The 21,621-nt window shown below is 40.9% G+C and overlaps 1 protein-coding gene across 1 annotated transcript in view; it reads right to left on the reverse strand.

Moving 5' to 3' along the window:
- MED13L (mediator complex subunit 13L) overlaps positions 1 to 21,621 on the reverse strand; it is a 365,499-nt gene that overhangs the window by 190,402 nt on the left and 153,476 nt on the right. The window contains exon 3 of the mRNA XM_065417598.1: positions 8,321 to 8,404. Within this exon, the coding sequence (XP_065273670.1) occupies positions 8,321 to 8,404 (84 nt within the window). The remainder of the gene's footprint in view (positions 1 to 8,320; positions 8,405 to 21,621) is intronic.

Genomic DNA, 21,621 nt, shown 5'->3' on the forward strand with positions numbered 1-21,621 from the left:
AAAAATGTGTTCACTATAACCTCTGGTGCAAATGTAAACCTATGTAGTTATAATGGTATAACTGCCTATTCAGATACTCTTATTCCAGTGTAAAGTGTGGTGATGGGCGGTGGTTTGTTTTTGCTTTGTTTTGTTTATGTCTCTTGGGGACGGGTTTAAATTATACTGAAAAAGGCCACTCTTATAGCAGAATAAGAGTGTTAACACGGGAGGTTATACCGGTATAACCAATCAAACTTTGCCATGCAGACATGGCCTGATCAAGACATGGCCTGTCTTATAAAAAAGTAAAACCTTTAGACTCTTCCAGGTTCCCTTTTATGACGGAGGTGAATAAAGATAAGCAACTAACCCGGGAAACAGATTTTGTAACAAAGCTTGTCTGAATTTTTTATATATGATGAGAATGTAAGTAATATTTAACAAATGTATACTATATATCTATTACAATAAATACTACTACTACTAATAATAATAATGGTAGCCCTAGGGAACCAAAAGGTTCTGCACTATCATTTCCGAAAACTCTAATGAGTGGTGGCTGGGAGGTATCCAAAATAAGAGATGGTGCTGGCATAAGCAATTAAGATACCATCCTCCACCCGAACATTATTTCTGACATTCCTTACCCCTCTAAAAAATAATTTCTGATCTCCCAAATAAAGTCAGCCAATCAGCTAAATAATTTGAGATACTTCCTCCTCCTGAATAAATTCTGCCTTCCACCCACCCCCAAATAGGTCCTCTGCTGTAACACCTTCCACTGTTCCCATGTCTCCTCCTGAAAATAAACAGACAATTCCCCTCTGCTTAGCTCCTTCTTTTCCCTCCCTCACAAGGTCACAGGTGTCCTTTGCTCTCCCTTTTATTTTCTTCACCAGATCACGAGCTCCCATGCACTTCCTTTCACCCCTCCTCACCAGCTCACAAACTCCCATCCTTTCCCTTTCACACCATTCACAAGGTCAGAGGCCTCTATCTCCTCTCTTTTTAATCCCACCTTATTACAAATTCACAGCCCCCCATTTACTGTCTCCTTGAAATCACCCGCTAGCCACATCCTCATACCCTCGTGCTCTCTCACTCACACACACACACACACACACATACATACCTGCTGCCTCTCTCTCTCTCTCTCACACACACACCCCCCTACCTGCTGCTGATTCCAGAGATGGAGCTCTACACATAACATTTAAGTCGACCTAACTACATTGCTCAGGGCTGTAAAAAATTTTGTATCCTTAGCAATGTTTGGAGGTCGACCTAACTCCTACTTTAGCTGCAGCTAGGTCAACAGAATTTTTCCATCAATCTAGCTGCCAACTCTTGGAGGCGGAAAAAATCCCTTCTGTCGCATCTACACTACAGTGGCACGGCTGCAATGACGTAGCTCTGTAACTGAATTGTGGACACACCTGGACATCGCTGGGGGTCTTTGGACTTCCCTGATTCTGCCCCAAAGAGAACTGAAAAAGCATGTGCAGCCCTCAGAGTACTTTCTCCTTTCTCCTTGGGACTGACTACACCTGCACCAGCTGATCTCCTCCCTGGCTGCAGTCTGTGGCCTTGTCTTCACAAGGGAAAAAGTGTGTTTTTAACATGCATTAGCTCCTCCCTGCCCTACACTCTCTATTGACCTGCTAACACACATTAAAACTACAACTTGCCTTAACTAGCATATATTAAAATTCTAGTGTAGACAACACATGCTAGCTAATACATGTTAAAAACGCATCTTTTTCCTTGTGAAGACACGGCCTCTAGTGCTGCTCTGCTGAAATGACTGGACCCTGCCAGTTGGCTCCCTCTCTCCCTCAGATGCACTCTATTCATTTATCGAAGATAGAATTTTTTACAAAAGTTTGTAGCCTGGAACAAACAGGAGTATCTACACTAGCCAAATGCTTAACTTCACTTGAGTTAATTGGTAATCAACTAATTTACTCGGGAGGTAGAAAACTCTGGTCTTCTAGACATAATATATGCAGTACTGAAGGGCCAGAATCTGCCAGGGACCCTGTATAATTAAGGTGGCATACTGACATAAAACAACTGTCCAGAAATACCTGTACATTTATAAAGACTGATTGTAACAACTTACTTTTATATTTATGTGCAAATATTTATCACAATAGTGATCATTCATTTCTTCTGGGCAGGGACCTAATCTTCACACCTGTCTATAAAGTTGTCAGTAAAATGTTGGCATTATACAAATAATAAAAAATAATAATTCAATACAATTTCAGTTCATATTATTTTTCCTGTGACATGCTCCAGAGTTTGAAAGTATGCATATTTCTATATGTACGTGTATAATTGTGTGCATAGAATGTAAATACATACATATACACACATTGATTTACATACTGTAATGGTGCATGAATGTTATATACATGTATAAGACTAATAGTACTGACAACAGCTAACCATAGGATGAGTTCATAGATTCCCAGTCCAGAAAGGACCATTGTGAACATCAAGTCTGATCTCCTCAATAATACAGGCCATAGAACCTCCCCAAAATAATTCCTAAGGTATCGTTGAGAAAAACATCCAGGCTTGATTTTAAAATTGCCAGTGATGGAGAATCCACCACAGCCCTTGGTAAATTGTTCCAATTATCAATTACTCTCACGGTTTAAAATTGGTGCCTGATTTCCAGTTTGAATTTGTCAAGCCTCAACTTCCAGCCAATGGTTTCCCATATACCTTTCTCTGATAGATTAAAGAGCACATTATTAAATATTTATTCCCCATCTAGGTACTTATAGACTGTAATGAAGTCAACCGTTAACCATCCCTTCGTTAAGCTGAATAGATTGAGCTCCTTGAGGCTATCGCTATAAGGCAGATTTTCTAATCCTTTAATCATTTTCATGGCTCTTCTCTGAACCCTCTCCAATTTCAACATCTTTATTGAATAGTGGACATCAGAACTAGACATTGTACTCCAGCAGCAGTTGTACCAGCACCAAATTCAGAGCTAAAATAACCTCTCCACTCCTACTTTAGATTCCCCTGTTTATGCAGCCAAGGAGCACATCAACCCTTTTGGCCACAGCATCACATAGGGAGCTCACGTTCTGCTGATTATCCACCATAACCCCCAAATCTTTTTACAGAGTCAAGGTGTCCCAAGATAGAGTCCCCCATTGTGTAAATATGGCCTAAATTATTTGTTCCTAGACGTATATATTTACATGTAATCATTTTCAAAGGCATATTATTTGCTTGCAGTTTACCAAGTGATCCAGATCGCTCTGAATTAATGACCTGTCCTCTTCATTATTTAATACTCCCCTCAATTTTTGTGTTATCTGCAGACTTTATCAGTGATGATTTTATATTTTCTTCTAGGTCATTCAGAAAAATAATAAATAGTATAGGGGCAAGAACCAATCCTGCCAGGGCTCCACTAGAAACACACCCCTCAATAATGATTCCCCATTTACAATTAAATTTTGAGACCAATCAATTAGCCAGTTTTTAATCCATTTAATGTGTGCTATGTTAATTTTTATACCATTCTAGTTTTGTAATCAAAATGTCATGTGGTACCAACTCAAATGCCTTACTGAAGGCTAAGTACCGTATATACTCGTTCATAAGCCAATTTTTTTTTAGTAAAAAAGGGAAGCACCAGAGAAGGGGGTCGGCTTATGAACGGGTATAGAGAGGGAGAGGTGGGACACAGCCCCTCCCTCCCCCCAACAGAGGGAACAAGGAGAGGCAGCACAGCCAGAAGGGAAGAGGCAGGACCAGAGTCTCTCCACTTCTGGCCACGCTGCTCTCCCCCCAGCCTCTGAAGCAGCTGCATCTCCGGGGCTGGCAGGCTGCAGACGTGCCGCTCGGCCCCGCCCCCCAGAGCAGGCTGTGGCCGTGCCGCCCAGGCGCCGGAGCACGCTGCGGCTGTGCCGCCCGACCCAGCCCACTGGAACATGCTGCGGCCGGGCCGCCCGGTCTGGCCCACTGGAGCAGGCTGCGGCCGCGCTACCCAGCCTGCCGGAGCAGCTCCAGTCATGCCAGAGACATCCTCCCCTGGCTCTCTCCAGATAAGGAAGGGATGGGATGGGGAGAGTGTGGGGGTCCCGGGCTAGGGGTGGGGTCATGTGGAGGGTGGTCACAGGGGTTACTCCCCTGACCCCAGCTTCTCCCCCCAAAAATTTTCCCCACCAGTTGCTGTCCCAGCCCATCAGGGTAAGCAGCTGATGCGCCAGGACACTTTGTTTACTTAGGTTTACCTCCATGCCTGCGGATGCTCGAGGTAAACAAACCATCTCGGCCCGCCAGAAGCTTATCCTCATGGCCCGGGAGCCAAAGTTTGCTGACCCCTGAATTATAGGGTCGGCTTATGAATGGGTCATAAAAATTTTCCATTTTTACTTATCCATCTTGGGGGGGTCGGCTTATAAACGAACCGGCTTATGAGCGAGTATATACGGTATGTTAAATCAACACTATTACCTTTATCAACCAAATTTGTAATCTCATCAAAGAAAGATATCAAGTTGGTTTGACAGGATTTATTTCCAGAAACCCATGTTGATTGGCATTAATTATATTACCGTCCTTTAATTCTTTATTAATTGAGTCCCATATCAGCCACTCCATTATCTTACCCAGGATCGATGTCAGACTGACAGGCCTATACTTACCCATGTCATCCCATTTACCCTTTTAAAATATTGGCACAGATTAGCTTTTTTATAGAACCATATATATGTAGGGCTGGAAAGGACTTTGAGAAGCCACCAAGTCCAGCCTCCCTGTACAAACCTAAACTTAAACCCCGACTATCCCTGACAGTTGTTTATTCAAACGGTTCTTAAAAACCTACAATAGGGATTCCACAACCTCCTTTGGAAGCCTATTCCCGAACTTATCTACCCTTAGAGTTAGAAAGTTTTTTTCCTAATATCTAACCTAAATCTCCTAATCTAAACAATTGATCACAGTCCTCTTTATAACAGCCCTTAACATATCTGAAGACTGTTAACCTCATATGTCCTCTTTTCTCAAAACTAAACATGCCCAGTTTTTTTAACCTTTCCTCATAAGTCAGATTTTCTACTGTGCCCAGAACTGGACACAGTACTCCAGTTGAGGTCTCGCACATGCCGAGTAGATTGGGAGAATTATCCCCTGTGTTTTACATACAACACTCCTATTAATACATCCCAGAATGATATTAGACTTGTCTGCAACAGCATCACATCATTGAGTCATATTCAATTTGTGATCCTGCTATAACCCCCATGTCTTTTTAGTAGTACTGCTGCTCAGCCATTTATTTCTCGTTTTGTAGTTCTGCATTTGATTTTTCCTTCCTAAGTGAAATATTTGGCACTTACGTTTACTGAATTTCATCTTGTTTATTTCAGACCAAGTCTCAAAATTGTCAAGGTCATTTTGAATTCTAATACTGTCCTCCAAAGTGCTTGCAACCCCTCCCAGCTTGGTATCATCCACAGATTTTATAAGCACGTTCTCCACTTCATTATCCAAGTCGTTAATGAAAATATTGAATAGTACCAGACCCAGAGTGACCCCTGAAGGATCCCACGAGATACACCCTTCTAGTGTGACAGCGAACCATTGATAACTTCTTTTTCAATAAGGTCTTTCAACCAGTTGTGCACCCACCTTATAGTAATTACATCTAGACCACATTTCCCTAGTTTGCTTATGAGAATGTCATGTGCAACTGTGTAAGAAGCCTTACTAAAAATCAAGATATATCATGTCTACTGCTTCCCCATCACTAGGCCAGTAATCCTGCCAAAGGAAATTAGGTTGGTTTGGCATGATTTGTTCTTGACAAATTCTTGTTGGCTATTCCTTATAACTCTATTATTCTCTAGGTACTTACAAAGTGATAGTTTAATAATTTGTTCCAGTATCTTTCCCGGTATTGACTGGTTTATAATTCCTTTGGTCCTCTTTGTCCCCCTTCTTCCAGACTTCTGGAACTTCCCCAGTGTTCCAAGACTTATTGACAATCATCATTAACAGTCCAGCAAGCTCCTTCGCCAGCTTTTTCAAAATTCTTGTATGCAAGTTATACAGACCTCCTGATTTTAAAATGTTTAACTTTAATAGCTGCTGTTCTGCTTTTTAATACCCTCCTGAAATACTACTGGAATGCAAAGAGTGTTATCATATGATATGACTACATCATCTGTTTTCCCCCAAATACAGAACAGAAATATTTATTTGCCTGTATGTGCCTTTTCTGCATTATTATTGATAATTCTATCGTTTACATCTAGTAATGGACCAATACTACTGTTAAGATTCTTTTTACTCCTAATATTCTTTAAAATCTTCTTATTGTCCTTAACTCTGCTGGCAATAGATTTTTCCTTGTGTCCCTCTTCTTCCCTTATCAATTTTCTACAATTCCTAGCTTCTGATTTATATTCATCACTATCAACTTCCCCTTCCTTCCGTTTGTTAAATCACATCAGTTTTTAACCAATACAGCCTTCGTCCTTGACTTTGGCTTTTTGGGGCATATAGTAAAGTGTTCTTAAACAATTCCCAATTATCACTCACATTTTATGATTAAATTCTTTATCCCAGCTGATTTGGCTCATAATTATTTTCAGCTTTGTGAAAGTGGTCATGATCACTTGTTTCTAAGGTACCATGAATTTTTAGTTCTGTGATGCAATATTTATGAGTTTTTTAGTGTTGGCACCATAAGACTTCTAGCATATGTCACTCAAATTAATGTCCCTCATAATCACACAGCTCTGTTTTCCTACACATTATAGATAGGTGCATAAGAAGGCAGCCATCCTGTTCCCTAGTGTGATTTAGTGGTATCTAGCAGTCACCACCTAATACTCCATATTATGCTTTATGTGTTAGGACATTGATCCATAAGCATTCAGGATCATTTTCCTCCAAGTTCTGAGTGACTCAGAAACAGGTAATGCCATTGTGACCGAGAGTGCCATTCCCCCTTCCCTTTTCCCCACTCAATTATTCCTAAACAGGTTATAACCATTGATTGGAATGTTAAAATAAATGGTTATAACCTGTTTAGGAAGCATCGAGTGGGGAAAAAGGGAAGGGGGAATGGCACTCTGTGTCAAAAATGGCATTACCTGTGAGTCATCCCACCAGGTTTCAGTAATACCAAGTAGACTGAAATTCATGCTCAGAAATAGAAACTCCTCCTATTCCTCTTGTCACCCAGGCTCCTAACATTGGTATATAGGTAATTAAGGGTTAATAGGCTTCATGCCACTGACACCCCACTCAGAGTGCCAGTGCACCTCAATCCTGACTTATAACACTTTCCATTCTAATTCTGATTCAGTTTTGATCAGAGAATGCCAGCTGTGCCAGATGCTTTAGTGATGTGGATCGATGCTCACCAGGAAATAGCATGAGACTGTCAAGTACATTTCATTTGTGCACTAAGTGAGAATTTTAAATTTGGTTCTCCAGAGGTGAAATGCTCATACATTAACCCACTAAATAACAAATAATCCTAATACTGTGCTTCTCTCTGTTCAGAGAGAAATTCACAAGCCAGAACAACAACAAAATGTTTTCATTTTAAGAAAGTAGATAAATACATCTTTAATTATTGTGCTAATCTTACAAGACGGTACAAAACACTATTGTTTTAAGCTACCTTGTTAACACACTGTCCTTTGCAAAAACAACCAGCTGCAATAATATGCTGTAATCAGAATGTAAAAGATCACTGGTTGGAAAGCAATACTGTAAGAGGGTAAAATACCTCAAACAAACTAACAAAACAAATATATCATGTGCAACAAATTAATCATAGAGGTCTGGTAAAGCCTTGCCAAGTGGCTTTTGCATGTAAATCATGTGGAAATCAAATCTTGAAGTAGTTACAAAAGCTACAATTCTTCAATGCAGATACACTTAAAAACCTATACCTTATTTCACACCACTGTAATTTTGGGATTAGAGTAAATCTTTGGAAAGAATACTTGTTCATGGCTATCTAAAATCTACTTTATAACAGGCACCAAAATACAGACACAGTTCAAAGCCAGAGAAAATCTGTGGAAATGAAAGATTATATAAACATCACCTTCCAGCCCAAATTAGCAAAACTAACATGATCTCAAAATCTACTGAAATATCGCCATGCATTACTGCAGCTACTTGAAAGAAAAAAGCTTCTTTTACCAAAAAAAGAGATTGCGGGCAGAGCAGAGGGAAGGAACCACAACCTAAAGAAAACGAGCACACTATCAGAACTTGAACAATAACACTGACATTATTCCAGAGACCTCATAGTACTTGCTAAAAGGCATTTCCTTACCTTTTGTTAACAGGCTTCTCATCCTTCTCATAAGGCCTGATGAACCATTTTCCAATCCTTATGAAGTTTTTATCCATCAGGCATCTACAAAATAATTAAAACATCAATTACTTATTACAATTTAAATGTTAATTCAGTAAATTCTTAAGACATTAAATTAAATTCAAGTTCTTAGCATTCACCTTCAAAGCTCTCCACAACTCTGCCCCTTCCAATTTACCTGCTTCGGTCTCTACATATCACAATCCACCTCCTTTGTGCCATCAGTAATGCCAGTCTTGATTCTATATTTAACTGCTTCTCCTACACAGTCTTTGCACTTGCTTCTACACTCCCTGAACTGATCCACCATTCTCTACTTCAAGCCCCTCTTGTACCATAATGCTTAGAAGAATTAGTCAGTGAATAATGACTAAATTCATAGAAAGTCAGAGTCAAAGATAGCTGATATTTACAAAAAAAGTTATATGATTATATCCCTCTCCCACATCCTTTTTACATTACTTCTCTCATTAAGCTGTAAACTCTTCAGGGTAGAGACTGTCTTCCCACATGTTTAGAATGTGCATATCACAGTGTGAACACTAATGGAATACAAATAAATAGCGATGACATTAATTTACTAATGCATCCGTTTTCCTTCACATGACTCATGTTATTATGAATTATTGTTTTGAAACTTATGATGACATATCACTCATGAATTTAAAAGCAAATGTTATTGTCTACTATACAATATTGTTAGTTGCTAGCAATATTTACATTTCTAACAATACAATAATTACTGTTTTGACCAATGTACATGGCCGAAACAATGGGTCTCTCTCAACAAGACACTCTTTCTTTCCACAATGGCAGGTTTCTTCAGGAATTTTCCCTAGCGCACTAAACTGAGAGCAGTTCCCTGAATTAACTGTTTTTCTCTGCTCACAACAGATGCACACTATCTCCGTACAGAATCCACAGACTATGGCTCTAAAGGTTCAATGCAGGAAGCATACAGCACTCTCTAACAAATTAGAACAGTGGTCCCCAAACTTTTGACCTCACCCCCCCCCTTGCCTCTGTACGCCTTGCCTCCCCCGCCCAAGCTGGGACAAGAGCAGGGCTGTGGCTCCGGGATGGGGGGATGCGGACAGGGATAAGGGGGTCGAGGCTGGGGCCACAGTTGGGGGCGGGTCTGGGAGGAGAGCAGCTGGAACTCCAGGCGCAGAGCCCCGGGCACAGGGCTGGCAGCCGGGGCTGGGAGTGGCAGCTGGGCCCTGAGCCGGGGCTGGGAGTGGAGCTAGGTGGCACTCCCTCCCCATGCCCCGTGGAGGCTGGCACAGGCCCCAGCCATTTCCCCCTGAACGTTCCTCCATGCTCTCTTAGGGGGTCACACCCCACAGTTTAGGGACCTCTGAATTAGAAGGTTGGGAGGGCTTAGGGAACAGATCAGAAGAAGGTGTGAAAACCAGCAAAAGGGGTGGGTCTCAGAGCCCAAGTAGCGCAAGGCTGAGTCTGTTGACCCAGGCTCAGAGTTGCTGCTTCAGGTTTTGTTTGGTTGGTTTTTTGCAGTGTAGACGTACCCAAAGGGACTATGTACAGTACAGTTGAAACCATGCCAGTAACAACTGTTTCTTATTAGCACAGTTTTCCCAATCGGCACGTATATGTTTTCTTCCTCCTCCTCGGAACCCTGCTAATTTATCACCATGTCCCTGGAAGCCAGGGCCGGCTCTACCATTTTTGCTGCCCCAAGCAAAAAAAAAGCCGAAGAAAAAAAATAAAAATAAAAAAATAAAAGCCGCCCGGACTGTGCCGCCCCAATAATGGACGGAATGCCGCCCCTTAGTATGTGCCGCCCCATGCATGTGCTTCCTCCGCTGGTGCCTGGAGCCGGCCCTGCTGGGAGTCTATGCAGCTTTATTATGCTGTTCAAACATGGTTTGCAGGTTGATAAAACAAAGTCCCTGGATACATTGGCCAGAGGAAATGTGATAGAAATCTGCTATCAATATTTATTTTTAAAGGAAGAAAACATATCTTTCCAGGTGAGATCTGAAAAATGGTTATGCCTTTTCAGAAGAGATTTGTCTAAACACATCTGTTGCTAGCAGAGTTTAAACTATAGTATGGAGAAGGACAAGAGAAGTTGTGAGAACAAATATGACCCACCCAACCTCCAAGCAAGAAGCAGATGGGTTTCCCCAATTCACTCCATATCTAACCCAGGTTTTATTTGCTAGATGGAAGATCTGGTCTTATACTCTCCTTCACTTTAAGTTTTTCACTAATTTTCTTCTACAACGGTGGCTAAAGAGTACCCAAACTACACACTACTCCTGAGGGAATTCTGTGCCCCTGCGGGGGCATAGAATTAATATCTTCTGCAGATTTCTTGGCTCCTCCACAGCAAAATGGGGGAGCCAAGAAATCTGTGGGGCACACACGCCCCTTTCCCAGCAGCCCGGGAGCATCTGCTGGGAGCAGCGGGCAGCAGATCACCGCTGGGAGGGAGGCTGGGCGTGCTTCCTTGCCTCCCTGGAGAGACAGTTACTGGTGTGGGGCTGGGCCAATGCCTCTGTGCGAATGAGAGAAAAAGAGAGACAGACACTCTGTACCTCTCGCTTGTTCTTGCTGCATCCTGGGCTTAGAGGTGTAGGGCTGAATGAAGCAGGCTCTACTATCCCTGAGGCAGAGCAGAAATGTAACAACTAAGAGTATGTCTTTACTAGCAATGTTAAAGAGCTGCCGCGGCAGCGCTTTAACGTGGCTGTATAGTCGCGGCACCAGCGCTGGGAGAGCACTCTCCCAACACTATAAAGAAAACCCACCTCCACGAGAGGAATAGCTACCAGCACTGTCTACACTGCCACATTACAGCACTGAAACTTGCAGCGCTCGGGGGGGTGTTTTTTCACCCCCCTGAGCGAGAAAGTTGCAGCGCTGTAAAGCGGCAGTGTAGACCAGGCCTAAGAAGGCAGGCTGCTAATGTTCCCACTGTTAGTTAATTGTTCCCATTCTTAATCAATTAAGGCTCCTTTACCTTGCCAGAGTGGTGTAAAGGAGCCTTGTAAATGACAGGTTTCAGAGTGGTAGCCGTGTTAGTCTCTATCAGCAAAAAGAACGAGGAGTCCTTGTGGCACCTTAGAGACTAACAAATTTATTTGAGCATAAGCTTTTGTGGGCTAAAGCTGTATTTTCCACTGCATGCATCTGATGAAGTGGGCATTAGCCCACGAAAGCTTATGCTCAAATAAATTTGTTAGTCTCCAAGGTGCCACAAGTACTCCTGTTCTTTTTGTAAATGACAGAAACCGAATCCTCAGCTAGGAAGGTGTATGTGGTTTCTTGCTTTTTCTCCTGTGCCAGAGAAGCACAATGGGGGTAGATTACAGCTCAGGATCTATTTTACTTATCCATTAAAAAAATGCAGGACAATGATTAGCAAAACTGTATGACTTTCATGTGTGAAAGTCTGAGCAATTTAAAGCGACATTCTACTTTGCAGAACACCAAACACCAAAATAAAAGTAATGTAATTTTAATGAAAATCCAGGATTATAACTGGAATGCAGGATATTGGTTACCAAGTATTTGTAACTTAACTTTCATGTGTTTAGGAACTGCTGAACAGTTATTTTGATTTTTTTTAACTGTATGGTAGTTTTAAAAAATTACCAAAATAAATGAAACTGGTGTGATTATATTGCATTATTTTGACTAATAAAATATACAGAATTTTGCAATTTTTGGCACAGAATTCCCCCAGGAGTAACATACTGTCCCTCCAGTGCACCTGTTGATGTTGGTCCTGCTTTGAGCAGGGAGTTGAACTAGATGACCTCCTGAGGTCTCTTCCAACCCTAATATTCTATGATTCTATGCCATATGAGAATACACTCTGCACAGCCTCCATGGCACAAAGGAACAACCAAGGAAAACAGAGAATAGCAGAAAATCTAAAATAAGTGGCTGAGCAAATAGTTAGAGACTCTAGGCAGCACAATACATAAGCAAAAGGAGGCAGCTACAGCCCAGACACTTAATTTAGAATAGGTGCATGAGCCATAAGCCAAAAGTGTATCTTTAGGGTTCTACTTGGAGAACATACTGACAACAGTTCCTTCTCTTTTAAACCAAAGAGACTGCAGCTCAAGAACTGTGACATGGGGAAACGGGCTGATTCACAAATAGGCAGGTAATAGGTCTATATCAACACCTTAAACTTAACCTGGCAACTAAACAAGCACAGACCACAAAGTACTTCTGTCATGCTTATGGCAAAAACCTGTACACTTAAGCCAGGGTTTACACTAGAGAAGTTTTGCTGGAATAGCTATGCATGCAGGCAAACAATCCCAGCACAATGACAAAAGTGTATTTTTGCCAGTACAGATGTTCCCTGAGCAAAATAAGCTATAGTGACAAAAGCGCTTAGCCTAGTATAACTGTGTCTACAGTTTTCAGAGTAGCAGCCGTGTTAGTCTGTATCCGCAAAAATAACAGGAGTACTTGTGGCACCTTAGAGACTAACAAATGTATTAGAGCATAAGCTTTCGTGGGCTACAACCCACTTCTTCGGATGCATATAGAGTGGAACATATATTGAGGAGATATATATACACACATACAGAGAGCATGAACAGGTGGGAGTTGTCTTACCAAGTCTGAGAGAGCTTTTACTGGTATAGAAATTTCAATCAAATTACACACACACACCAAGCACTACTGCTATATCAGCAAAAGTTTCTAGTGTAGAACTGGCCTTACCAAGTAAGCTACCATCTGATACAATAGCTTTAATCTCCAGGATGATTTAACATTTAAGGTATAGCCCTATGCAGAACACAGCACAGTCATCTAATTTAGTCGTTACAAAGGCATCTATTGCAGTAGAAAGAGGCACATCTGGCCAAAGTGGTCCCTTCTTCTCAGCCAAAGGTAGATGAAAAAGAATGCTGTCTTGATTACAACTGCTGTATAATCATCTAGCAGCAACTGGGGAATCTAATTTTGACATAGAGACTCCTTGGCAAAGAGTCCCCTGTTCTTTGCAAAGAACTCTCATCTCAAACCTGACACACACACACTCCACCGAACACATCTTACAGGATATTTATCCATAAAGAGTAACGTGAGAGATCTACAGAAAGCACGTAACTTGTCAAGATTCATAATCATCTCAAGATGTATGTACAGGTAATAATTAAGGAATAATGTATTTATAATTAAAGTATGTTTTATGTACTTGGAGTAAAAATTAGCCACCAGGGGATAATATGTCTGAGTGATGACCCATTCACCCCACTCTGTTCAACTGGTGATGCAATGCAAAGCTCATTTGTTTGGCCTTGGTCAATCCCAAGACCTTCAATGGAAAACCATCAGACACAAGTGCAAACATTTGAAACCTCCTAAAGGTACAAAAGGAACATTACAGCAAGAAAGGGGGTTTGCCCTGTCCATGAATAGAAACAAAAGGCTGTCTCAGTATAACACAAAGGAGGGAAAATCCTTTCATGGGGGAGGCATCTTGAGGAGCGAGGTGTTCTCATGAAAAATTGGATTTTGGTTCCTGTGAAGCCAGCCAGCTCTGCAACAGACTGAACTCCGGCAAGCAGTGGGGGGCGGGACCTACTTTATTATATAGGGAAAGAAACTATTAAGAGAGAGCCAGGTTCACATTTTATTATTTTGTTTTGCATTGTAACCATTTTTTCCACCACTGTCTCATGTTTCTAGTGGAATCTCTCTCCTTTCTCAAATAAACCTGCTTTTATTTTATTACAAGTGCTGTGTGTTATAGGAGTGGTGGTTTAAGGAAAAACTGGTAAACTGGGGTATACTGTACCTTTGGAGGCATAAGATCTGGTGTGTCACAGATATCCCAGTGTCAGGGCCTGGATATCAAAGGGGAACGATTCAAATGGACTTGGGGATTGGAGTGCACCTATTGTTAACCTGCAAGGCAAAGACAGAGCTGGCAGAGCCCAGAGGAGCGTGCTTGATTGGCTGAAAGTCTGGTGATATTAAGGAGCTGAGATCCAGCAAGGCACAAGCAAGACTCCCTCATGCTGGAGGCAGGCTATAACAAGGTGACTCTCAGTCCTGGGTACCCCAAGAACTATCACATTAATTGTATGTCCAAACTGTAAATTTGAACAACAAATGGTGGGCACATATCCTCAAACGCAGGAGGAGGCATACAGTCCTCATTATATCTTCTCTTTGCCGGCCCCATCGTACCAGCATCACCTCCATTTTATATGGATTGAGCTCCAGCGAGCTAATTCTCATCCATGCCCCAATCTCTTCCACACACTAGAAAGCCTTCAACAGCAGTAGTTCATTCACGTGAAATGGGGATGTGCAGTTGATTACTTTGAACACTATAGCTCATGTCTCCAGTTACAGCTGAGCTGCATTTTCTACTTAAACAGTGGAACTGCTATGAAATTATTATAAGCAGAATGATGGAATACAAAATGGCAATTAAAAAAATTCTTAGTTCAGTTCTATTTATATATCTTGTCAATCAACCGACGCTGAACTGGCTAACTAACACTAGTAGTTGTATAGTAACTGAAGGGCTGAATGCATGCATACAAACACTACCTCAAGAGCATTATGAAAATGAAATTAGTATTAGGTCTACTACACAGAAGAAAAAAATAACTAAATGACAGAGGATAAAAACATTGTCTCGCAAGTCATTCTCTGGAAGAAATTAAAATGTTCTGCACAACCACATGCTGCAAAATTACTATAACACCAATCAATAAGGGAAACAAAATGGAATGATTTTATTCTGCATTAAATTAACTTTTTGTGTTGAAAATTCTGAAGTGTCTGCAGTAAAATTATTTTTGATAAATCACTGCAGTGACTTATTCTTCATGCACCAGCAAATGCAGCTCATTGGAAATAAGATAGATTGATATGTCTCCCATGCTTTAGTTACACAGAGAAACACCTCAAGGTGGTAAATGAGGTTCCCTTTTAAACAAACAGATCTTTGTGATTTTTTAAAACAGAAGTACAAATAATAATTCTTTTATTCCAAGTTTGTTGACAAAGACTAAGAAAAGGCTCCACAAAGTAAAATACAATTCAAGAAGCATAGTTCATTAAAACCATCCTTGTGAGACTATTCTGATGTTATGCCAAAACACAATTAAAATTTCTGAATTAGTAAAATCAAATATGACTAACATGCACAGAAAAATAATAGCATGATAGAAAGTTGTTGGGAACAATACTAATACAAATAACACTAATACAAAAAAAAGTCTATACTGTATGTGAGTTAAGGTTGTATATATAACATTACTTCTGGGGAAATGCTGCACCACTGTGTGTGCACAGAATTCATGTCCCCCGCAGATTTTTTTGCTTCCCTGCAGAAAAATGACTTTCTGACAGGAAAGCAAAGGGAAGCTGCAAGAGCAGTCACACACCACTCTCTAGCTGCGCAGATACATCGTTTCAGGAACCCGGAGCAGCCAGATAGAGGAAAATCACCACAGGGCTGGGGACACCCCAGCCAGTGGCTCCTACCCTGAGCTGGCATCAGCTGCTAGTCCTGGCTGGGCTGGACACACAAGAGGACGAGCTAATCACTGTGCATATGTATTCAGTTATGATGCATGAAGTTACTAAATTAAGCAAGAATCTCTGACACAACAGCTCCTATCACAAAGAAAAGTATCTACTTCTGAATCAGTTGAGCATTTTTATGAAGACTTCGATATTTGTTAAAGCTGATGCACTTCGTTACAACTCCTCTTCTTTGTGAAACTATTCAGCTGGCTCAAGAGCTCCACTCCAGAACGAGTTGAACAGTTTGACAAACACCTGGATCTTCTACACTGGTGGTCATTGCTTTAACGAAGACTAGGTACACCTAAGCTGAATGGCTCATAAAGAATAGGATCCCGGCATAGTAGCTGTTACTTTGAAGAGTTTCACAGAACTTCTGGTCTTCAATGAACCAAGAACTGGTACATCATAGAGGACTCGGTCATCATGAATTTAATTCTCCAGTAGCTAACCATAGCGTATAAGGATTAATTTATGACTAAGAACACACTTTCCTTTTTATTTGACAAAATAATTACATAATACCAGGCAGCCCAAATTCTTATTATACGTACAATTTTTATTTTCTATTGTTTATAGTTTTTTAACCTAAATTGTCATGAAAATTTATGAAACTCAGAATGTGCATCTTATTGGGAGACAATTTTTAATTGATTAGACCCTGGAAACGAATTAACTCTTTTTAAAAAAAAAAAAACTTCTCATACAATTCAATCTTTACTCAGAGATTATATGCTGAAAAATTAAGACAGATACACTGTGTTTTTAATATAAAAAAAGAGGCTGAATTTCAAAACAGAACACAACCTTAGCTCTAGAATCACAATAGCTCTGCCATCATGTATTATCTGAAGGCGTCTCTCTTGTATAAAGATTTGTACATAAACAACAAATAAAGCAAGTTTCTTTGTGCAATCTAGTCTTCCTTCAGACATGTAACTTTCTCAGGTACTCAAACATGATTACCATTATTGGGTATTTTATCCATTGCCTTCACAAGTATGCTTATATATACCACCAATTTGCTTGGTGAAACTGGCATAAGTGAACTTTGAGTAAATTATCGATCAATTTACCAGAAGGGAAAAAAAAATCTTCTCATTTTTATAGTGCCCGCAAAATCTATTGCAATGCTGCATCTCAACTCGGAGACCCAAAGTAAAGAGGAACCGCAAGTGAAAACGGAAGAGACAAAGTACAAGAGGAAGTCCAGAGATACTAAGGTCCAAGAAGATCAATTAAAAACAGAGAGCAAAACATTCAATTCTTTTTTAAAAAGGCAGAGAGAAATTAAATCTGTCCCCAACAAGCTGTTAAAGATCCACAGAGGTGCATCAGTGAACAGCTGCTAAGATTTTTAATGTATGAATTTTAATAAAGGGAACAAAACAAATTAACCACCTAGCCTGGCATGTATACAAGAGAGTTTTTGGGAAGATTGGGATAAGAGGGAAATGCAGAAAGTAAAGCCTTCCCTACAGTAGGGAATTTTTACAAATAGTTCCTGCTGTTGCTAATAACAGTTCAGCCACACCTGTGTTAGTACCATTAGGAGCCCAAGTGTGGACAGCTCTCTTGCTCTGGCAACTATTTTCAGCAGTGTGTCAATTAAACTTGCTCAGAGCAAGTCTAATTAACATACTGCTGAAAACAGCTGAGAGTGCAGGAGAACTGCCTGCACTAGGATTCCACATTGCCAACAGCTGTGCAACTGAACTGATGTAGACATTTTTGTCAAAGCTCTCTAGTATAGACAAGACTTAAGATGGTACTCATAACACTATCATGTAACTTATTAAAGGGACACTGTCAAATTAAAAGTCAAGCTTCCAGTATTGCCAACTTCAAAAGATCAAAAATCGTGAGTCGGAAGCCCCCATGAGATTGGTCCAAAAATCATGACATTCTAAAAAAAAGATTATATTGTGTTTTTCAGGTCAGTCTCTTGATTTATGAACAGCCCATCCCCAGGGTGTGTGCATGTGACTATTAGTGTTGCCCAATCTCCCACATACCCGATAAGGTGATTTTTGGCCCCTGCTGCAGGAGCTCTCACCCCCACATCTGCCCAGCTCCTGCCCAGCAATTAATCCTGTTCTCCAGTCCCCCATCAGTTCTGTCCCCGTCCAACCTTCCTCAATTCTGCTCCCACTCAGTTCAGCCCCATCAATTCAACCCCGCATCCCATCAACCCCCACTGCCCTCAGTTCACCCTCCCAGCACTTACCCCATCTGTTCAGAATCCACCATCAATACAGTCCCATCCCCCCCCATCCATCAGCCCTGATCCTCCTCACTTCAGCCTCTCTGTAGTCCCCAGCCTCACCTCTGCTTAGGGGTTCTTCACCCTCTCCAGGCTTGGGGGGAGGGGCCTGCAGTGGGGTTCCCTCTCCTACTTCCCAGGCTGGCAGGGGAGCAACCGCCAAGGGCTGACAGCTGGAACCAGGCCCGGATTTACACCTTACATGCTCCTAGGCACAGCATCTTCACCTACAGCTGACTTCCATGTTGCACACAGTATTAGAGAGGTAAGGAGCCACTAGAACGTTGGCGCCCCTAGGCATGTGCCTACTGTGCCTAATTGGAAATCCAGTCCTACCTGGAACCCTGGCCGCACCAGGGATGGCTGACAGGATTTCTAAATAAAAATTAAGCCTCACTTTTAGAACTCTCAAACTACAGGATTCCCCCCCCCCCCCCCAGTTGCTTCAATTGCTTATTTGAGGGTTGGCCCTCCCCTTTTTTGTATCTCAGATGAAGTTTCTCTACCCTACTGGGGGGTAACCATGCTGTCTCTTTCCCCCACTTGTTAGCTTTGTTTATCTGATATGTAAGTGAATTCTCATTATCTTTCAAAGTACTTTGGAATCAACTGCCTGGTGGAGAAACCACATTCCTTTGTTTAGGATGGGCTAGAAACACATTTGTGCCAGGGCTGAAAAAAATAATCCTACATTTGAGAATTCGATGGCACAATCATGAATGAGGCCTAAATTTACTCAGAAATCGCGACTCTTGTGATCAATTCATGAGAGTTGGCATTCCATCTGAAAATATTTTACCAATAAATGTTACAAGTAACACCTAAAATCAGTGTAATTGAATGAGACTGGGAAAAAAATCTTTCCTCCTCCCTGAGCCCCAAATATGCTTATACAAATTTCTGTAAAATGTGCAAAGTATACTCCATTTCTGTTTTTCTTGCATAGTAAGTTTCCTCTGTTCTTTGCAAGGATCCTTCACATGATAACATAGAACAGAAAAAAAAAAATCTTTTAAAAATAGGAACCTGTAGTTGTAAAGCAACAAAAAACGGCAGACGGAGAAGTCAATACAGTATTTAAAACCCCATAACTCAGTTTTTCAAGTTGATTAGATTTCCTCCAAAAAAAATTTCAGCTATAGTAATCCTAGGTATTACTTGCAATGACAGATTTAAAAAAAAAAAAAAACAAAAAAACAGGCAAACATATGTTTTCTTTTTCAAATTGACAGCACACCTTTAATTTTGGGACTGCTATCACGTCTCTGTAACACAGGACCTAATTTATGGGAAAGTCTCAGACAGGGTGACCAGACAGCAAATGCGAAAAATCGGGACGGGGGTGGGGGGTAATAGGAGCCTATATAAGAAAATACCCAAAAAATCGGGACTGTCCCTATAAAATCGGGACATCTGGTCACCCTAATCTCAGATACTAATCTGAGGGTATGTCTAACCTAGAAATGCTGCAGCTGCGCCACTGCAGGGCTGTAGTGTAGACATTACAGCCTACAAGAATTTGTCTGTTGACGTAGCACTGTCTACACTAGGGCTCTAGCTAGGTCAACCTAACTTTCTAGTGTAATCCAGCCCTAAGTGTACCCAAGCAGTAGAGCTTTATTTTAGTGGCTTTTTACAGAATCAAATCACTAGCATTACATAGGCAATAATTGTTTAGGCCCTTATCCTGCAAACACTTACACACAGACTAAACTTTTCTTCCACATGAAGTTAAGCAAATGCATAAATATTTGCAGGACCGAGATCTAACACAGGCATTTTTAGAGAAATAAGTAGCCGCAGGCAGTTTTAAAGGGACGCCAGGTCAAACTGGCCAAAATTTAGGTTTTATATTAAAAAGAAGGGTGGGAGAGATTTCCCCTTTTAATTCCAATAGAAAGAAGTTAAAAAAAAAAAAAGGTAAGTATTCTCCTGCAGTGTTAACAATTCAAATACAGCAATGCTGGGCAAGAGCATGAGAAATTGACTAGAAACTGGTTAGAAATAGAAATGAAACTAACTAGTCTACTTTCATTGTACAGGTATAGAGAAGTAAAAAAAGGAAGTAAAGTACATCCTACGAAGTAAACAAATAACACAAACAATTATTGTTTTAAATGACAAAATGTATTATTATATCACAAGTAATGAAATCAGTCCTTTCAATTTAGCGGAGGACCATGGAAATCCAGTAGTTTGTATGTCAGTCCACAAATCAAGGGAAGATTGTGTCTGTATTGTTGTGCCTCCACATAGATTTTCTCTCCAGAAAGAAAAGAAGTAGAAAAACAAATACAACTATAGTTATATTCAACTGCAGCTTTTACAAGGGCAGAGTTCTCTAGAGAAATGAAAGCAGCAGCAATGAGATGGGCAAGAAAAGCAAAGACAAAGTGCTTGTTTGCACTTCTAAATATTGCTAGCTACAACAATGGACCACATTTGTATTGCTCCTGCTGGCACAAAATGATTCCTCTCCTCCCCCCCGCCCCACCCCAAGCATGGCTGCTTTTACATATATTACAGCTGTATAAGGAGGTTCCTGTGAAACCGAAATTAAGCTGAAAGTGATGTGAGGATAAACTTGAATAAAGTCAAGTACTTTACTGTTTGGATTCATGAGGTTTTTTTACATGTCTTTTAATGCCTTGGGGGTCCATTTATGGGGCCAAAGTAATGTAGTATCAGATCATCTCTTGGTACTTCCATTATCTAGGAACTAAAATACCACAAGACGACCAGATCTGGAATTTTTCAGACCCTTAAAGATCTTCCTGAATCATTTTAAAGCACATAAAAGATAACCAAAAGTAAAAATAACTCAAAACACCAACACAAATGCTATACACACTCTGCACATAACTCTCTGATATATCACCTTTGTACAGCTAAAGCTGAAGAAGAGCTCTGTGTAAGCTCGAAAGCTCATCTCCCTCACCAACAGAAGTTGGTCAAATAAAAGTTATTACCTCACCCATCCTTTCTCTCTACAGCTAAATTGTCTTGTTGTGTTTTGATGTGGCTTATCTGCTGTGAAATGTACTGGGTCAAATTTAAAGAGCTGGATTTTGACAGAAATACAATATAGCATACGAATACTTAGGCCTGATTTACACCTAGAACTTAGGTCAACCTAGCTCATCAGTCAGGGCTGTGAAAAATTCACACTCCTGAGACACGCAGTTAAGCCAACCTAAGCCCCAGGATAGACACCACTAGGCCAACGGAAGACCTAGATACTGTGTCTTGGGTGGGGCAGATTTATTGCAGCATCAGAAACACCCCTTCCATCACTGTGCCAATGTCTACACTGCAATATTGCACCTATGCCACTATAGCGCTAGTAGTGTAGCCATACCCTTAGTTCTTGCTTTCTTAATGCTGAAAGATTTAGATGTCCCAGGTTTCTACAGTATTAGGCAAATCCTGCCCCCCACAGGTGTGGAAGTTCCCA

The sequence above is a fragment of the Emys orbicularis genome, chromosome 16, assembly GCF_028017835.1.
Source record: "Emys orbicularis isolate rEmyOrb1 chromosome 16, rEmyOrb1.hap1, whole genome shotgun sequence".
Classification (NCBI taxonomy): Eukaryota; Metazoa; Chordata; order Testudines; family Emydidae; genus Emys; species Emys orbicularis.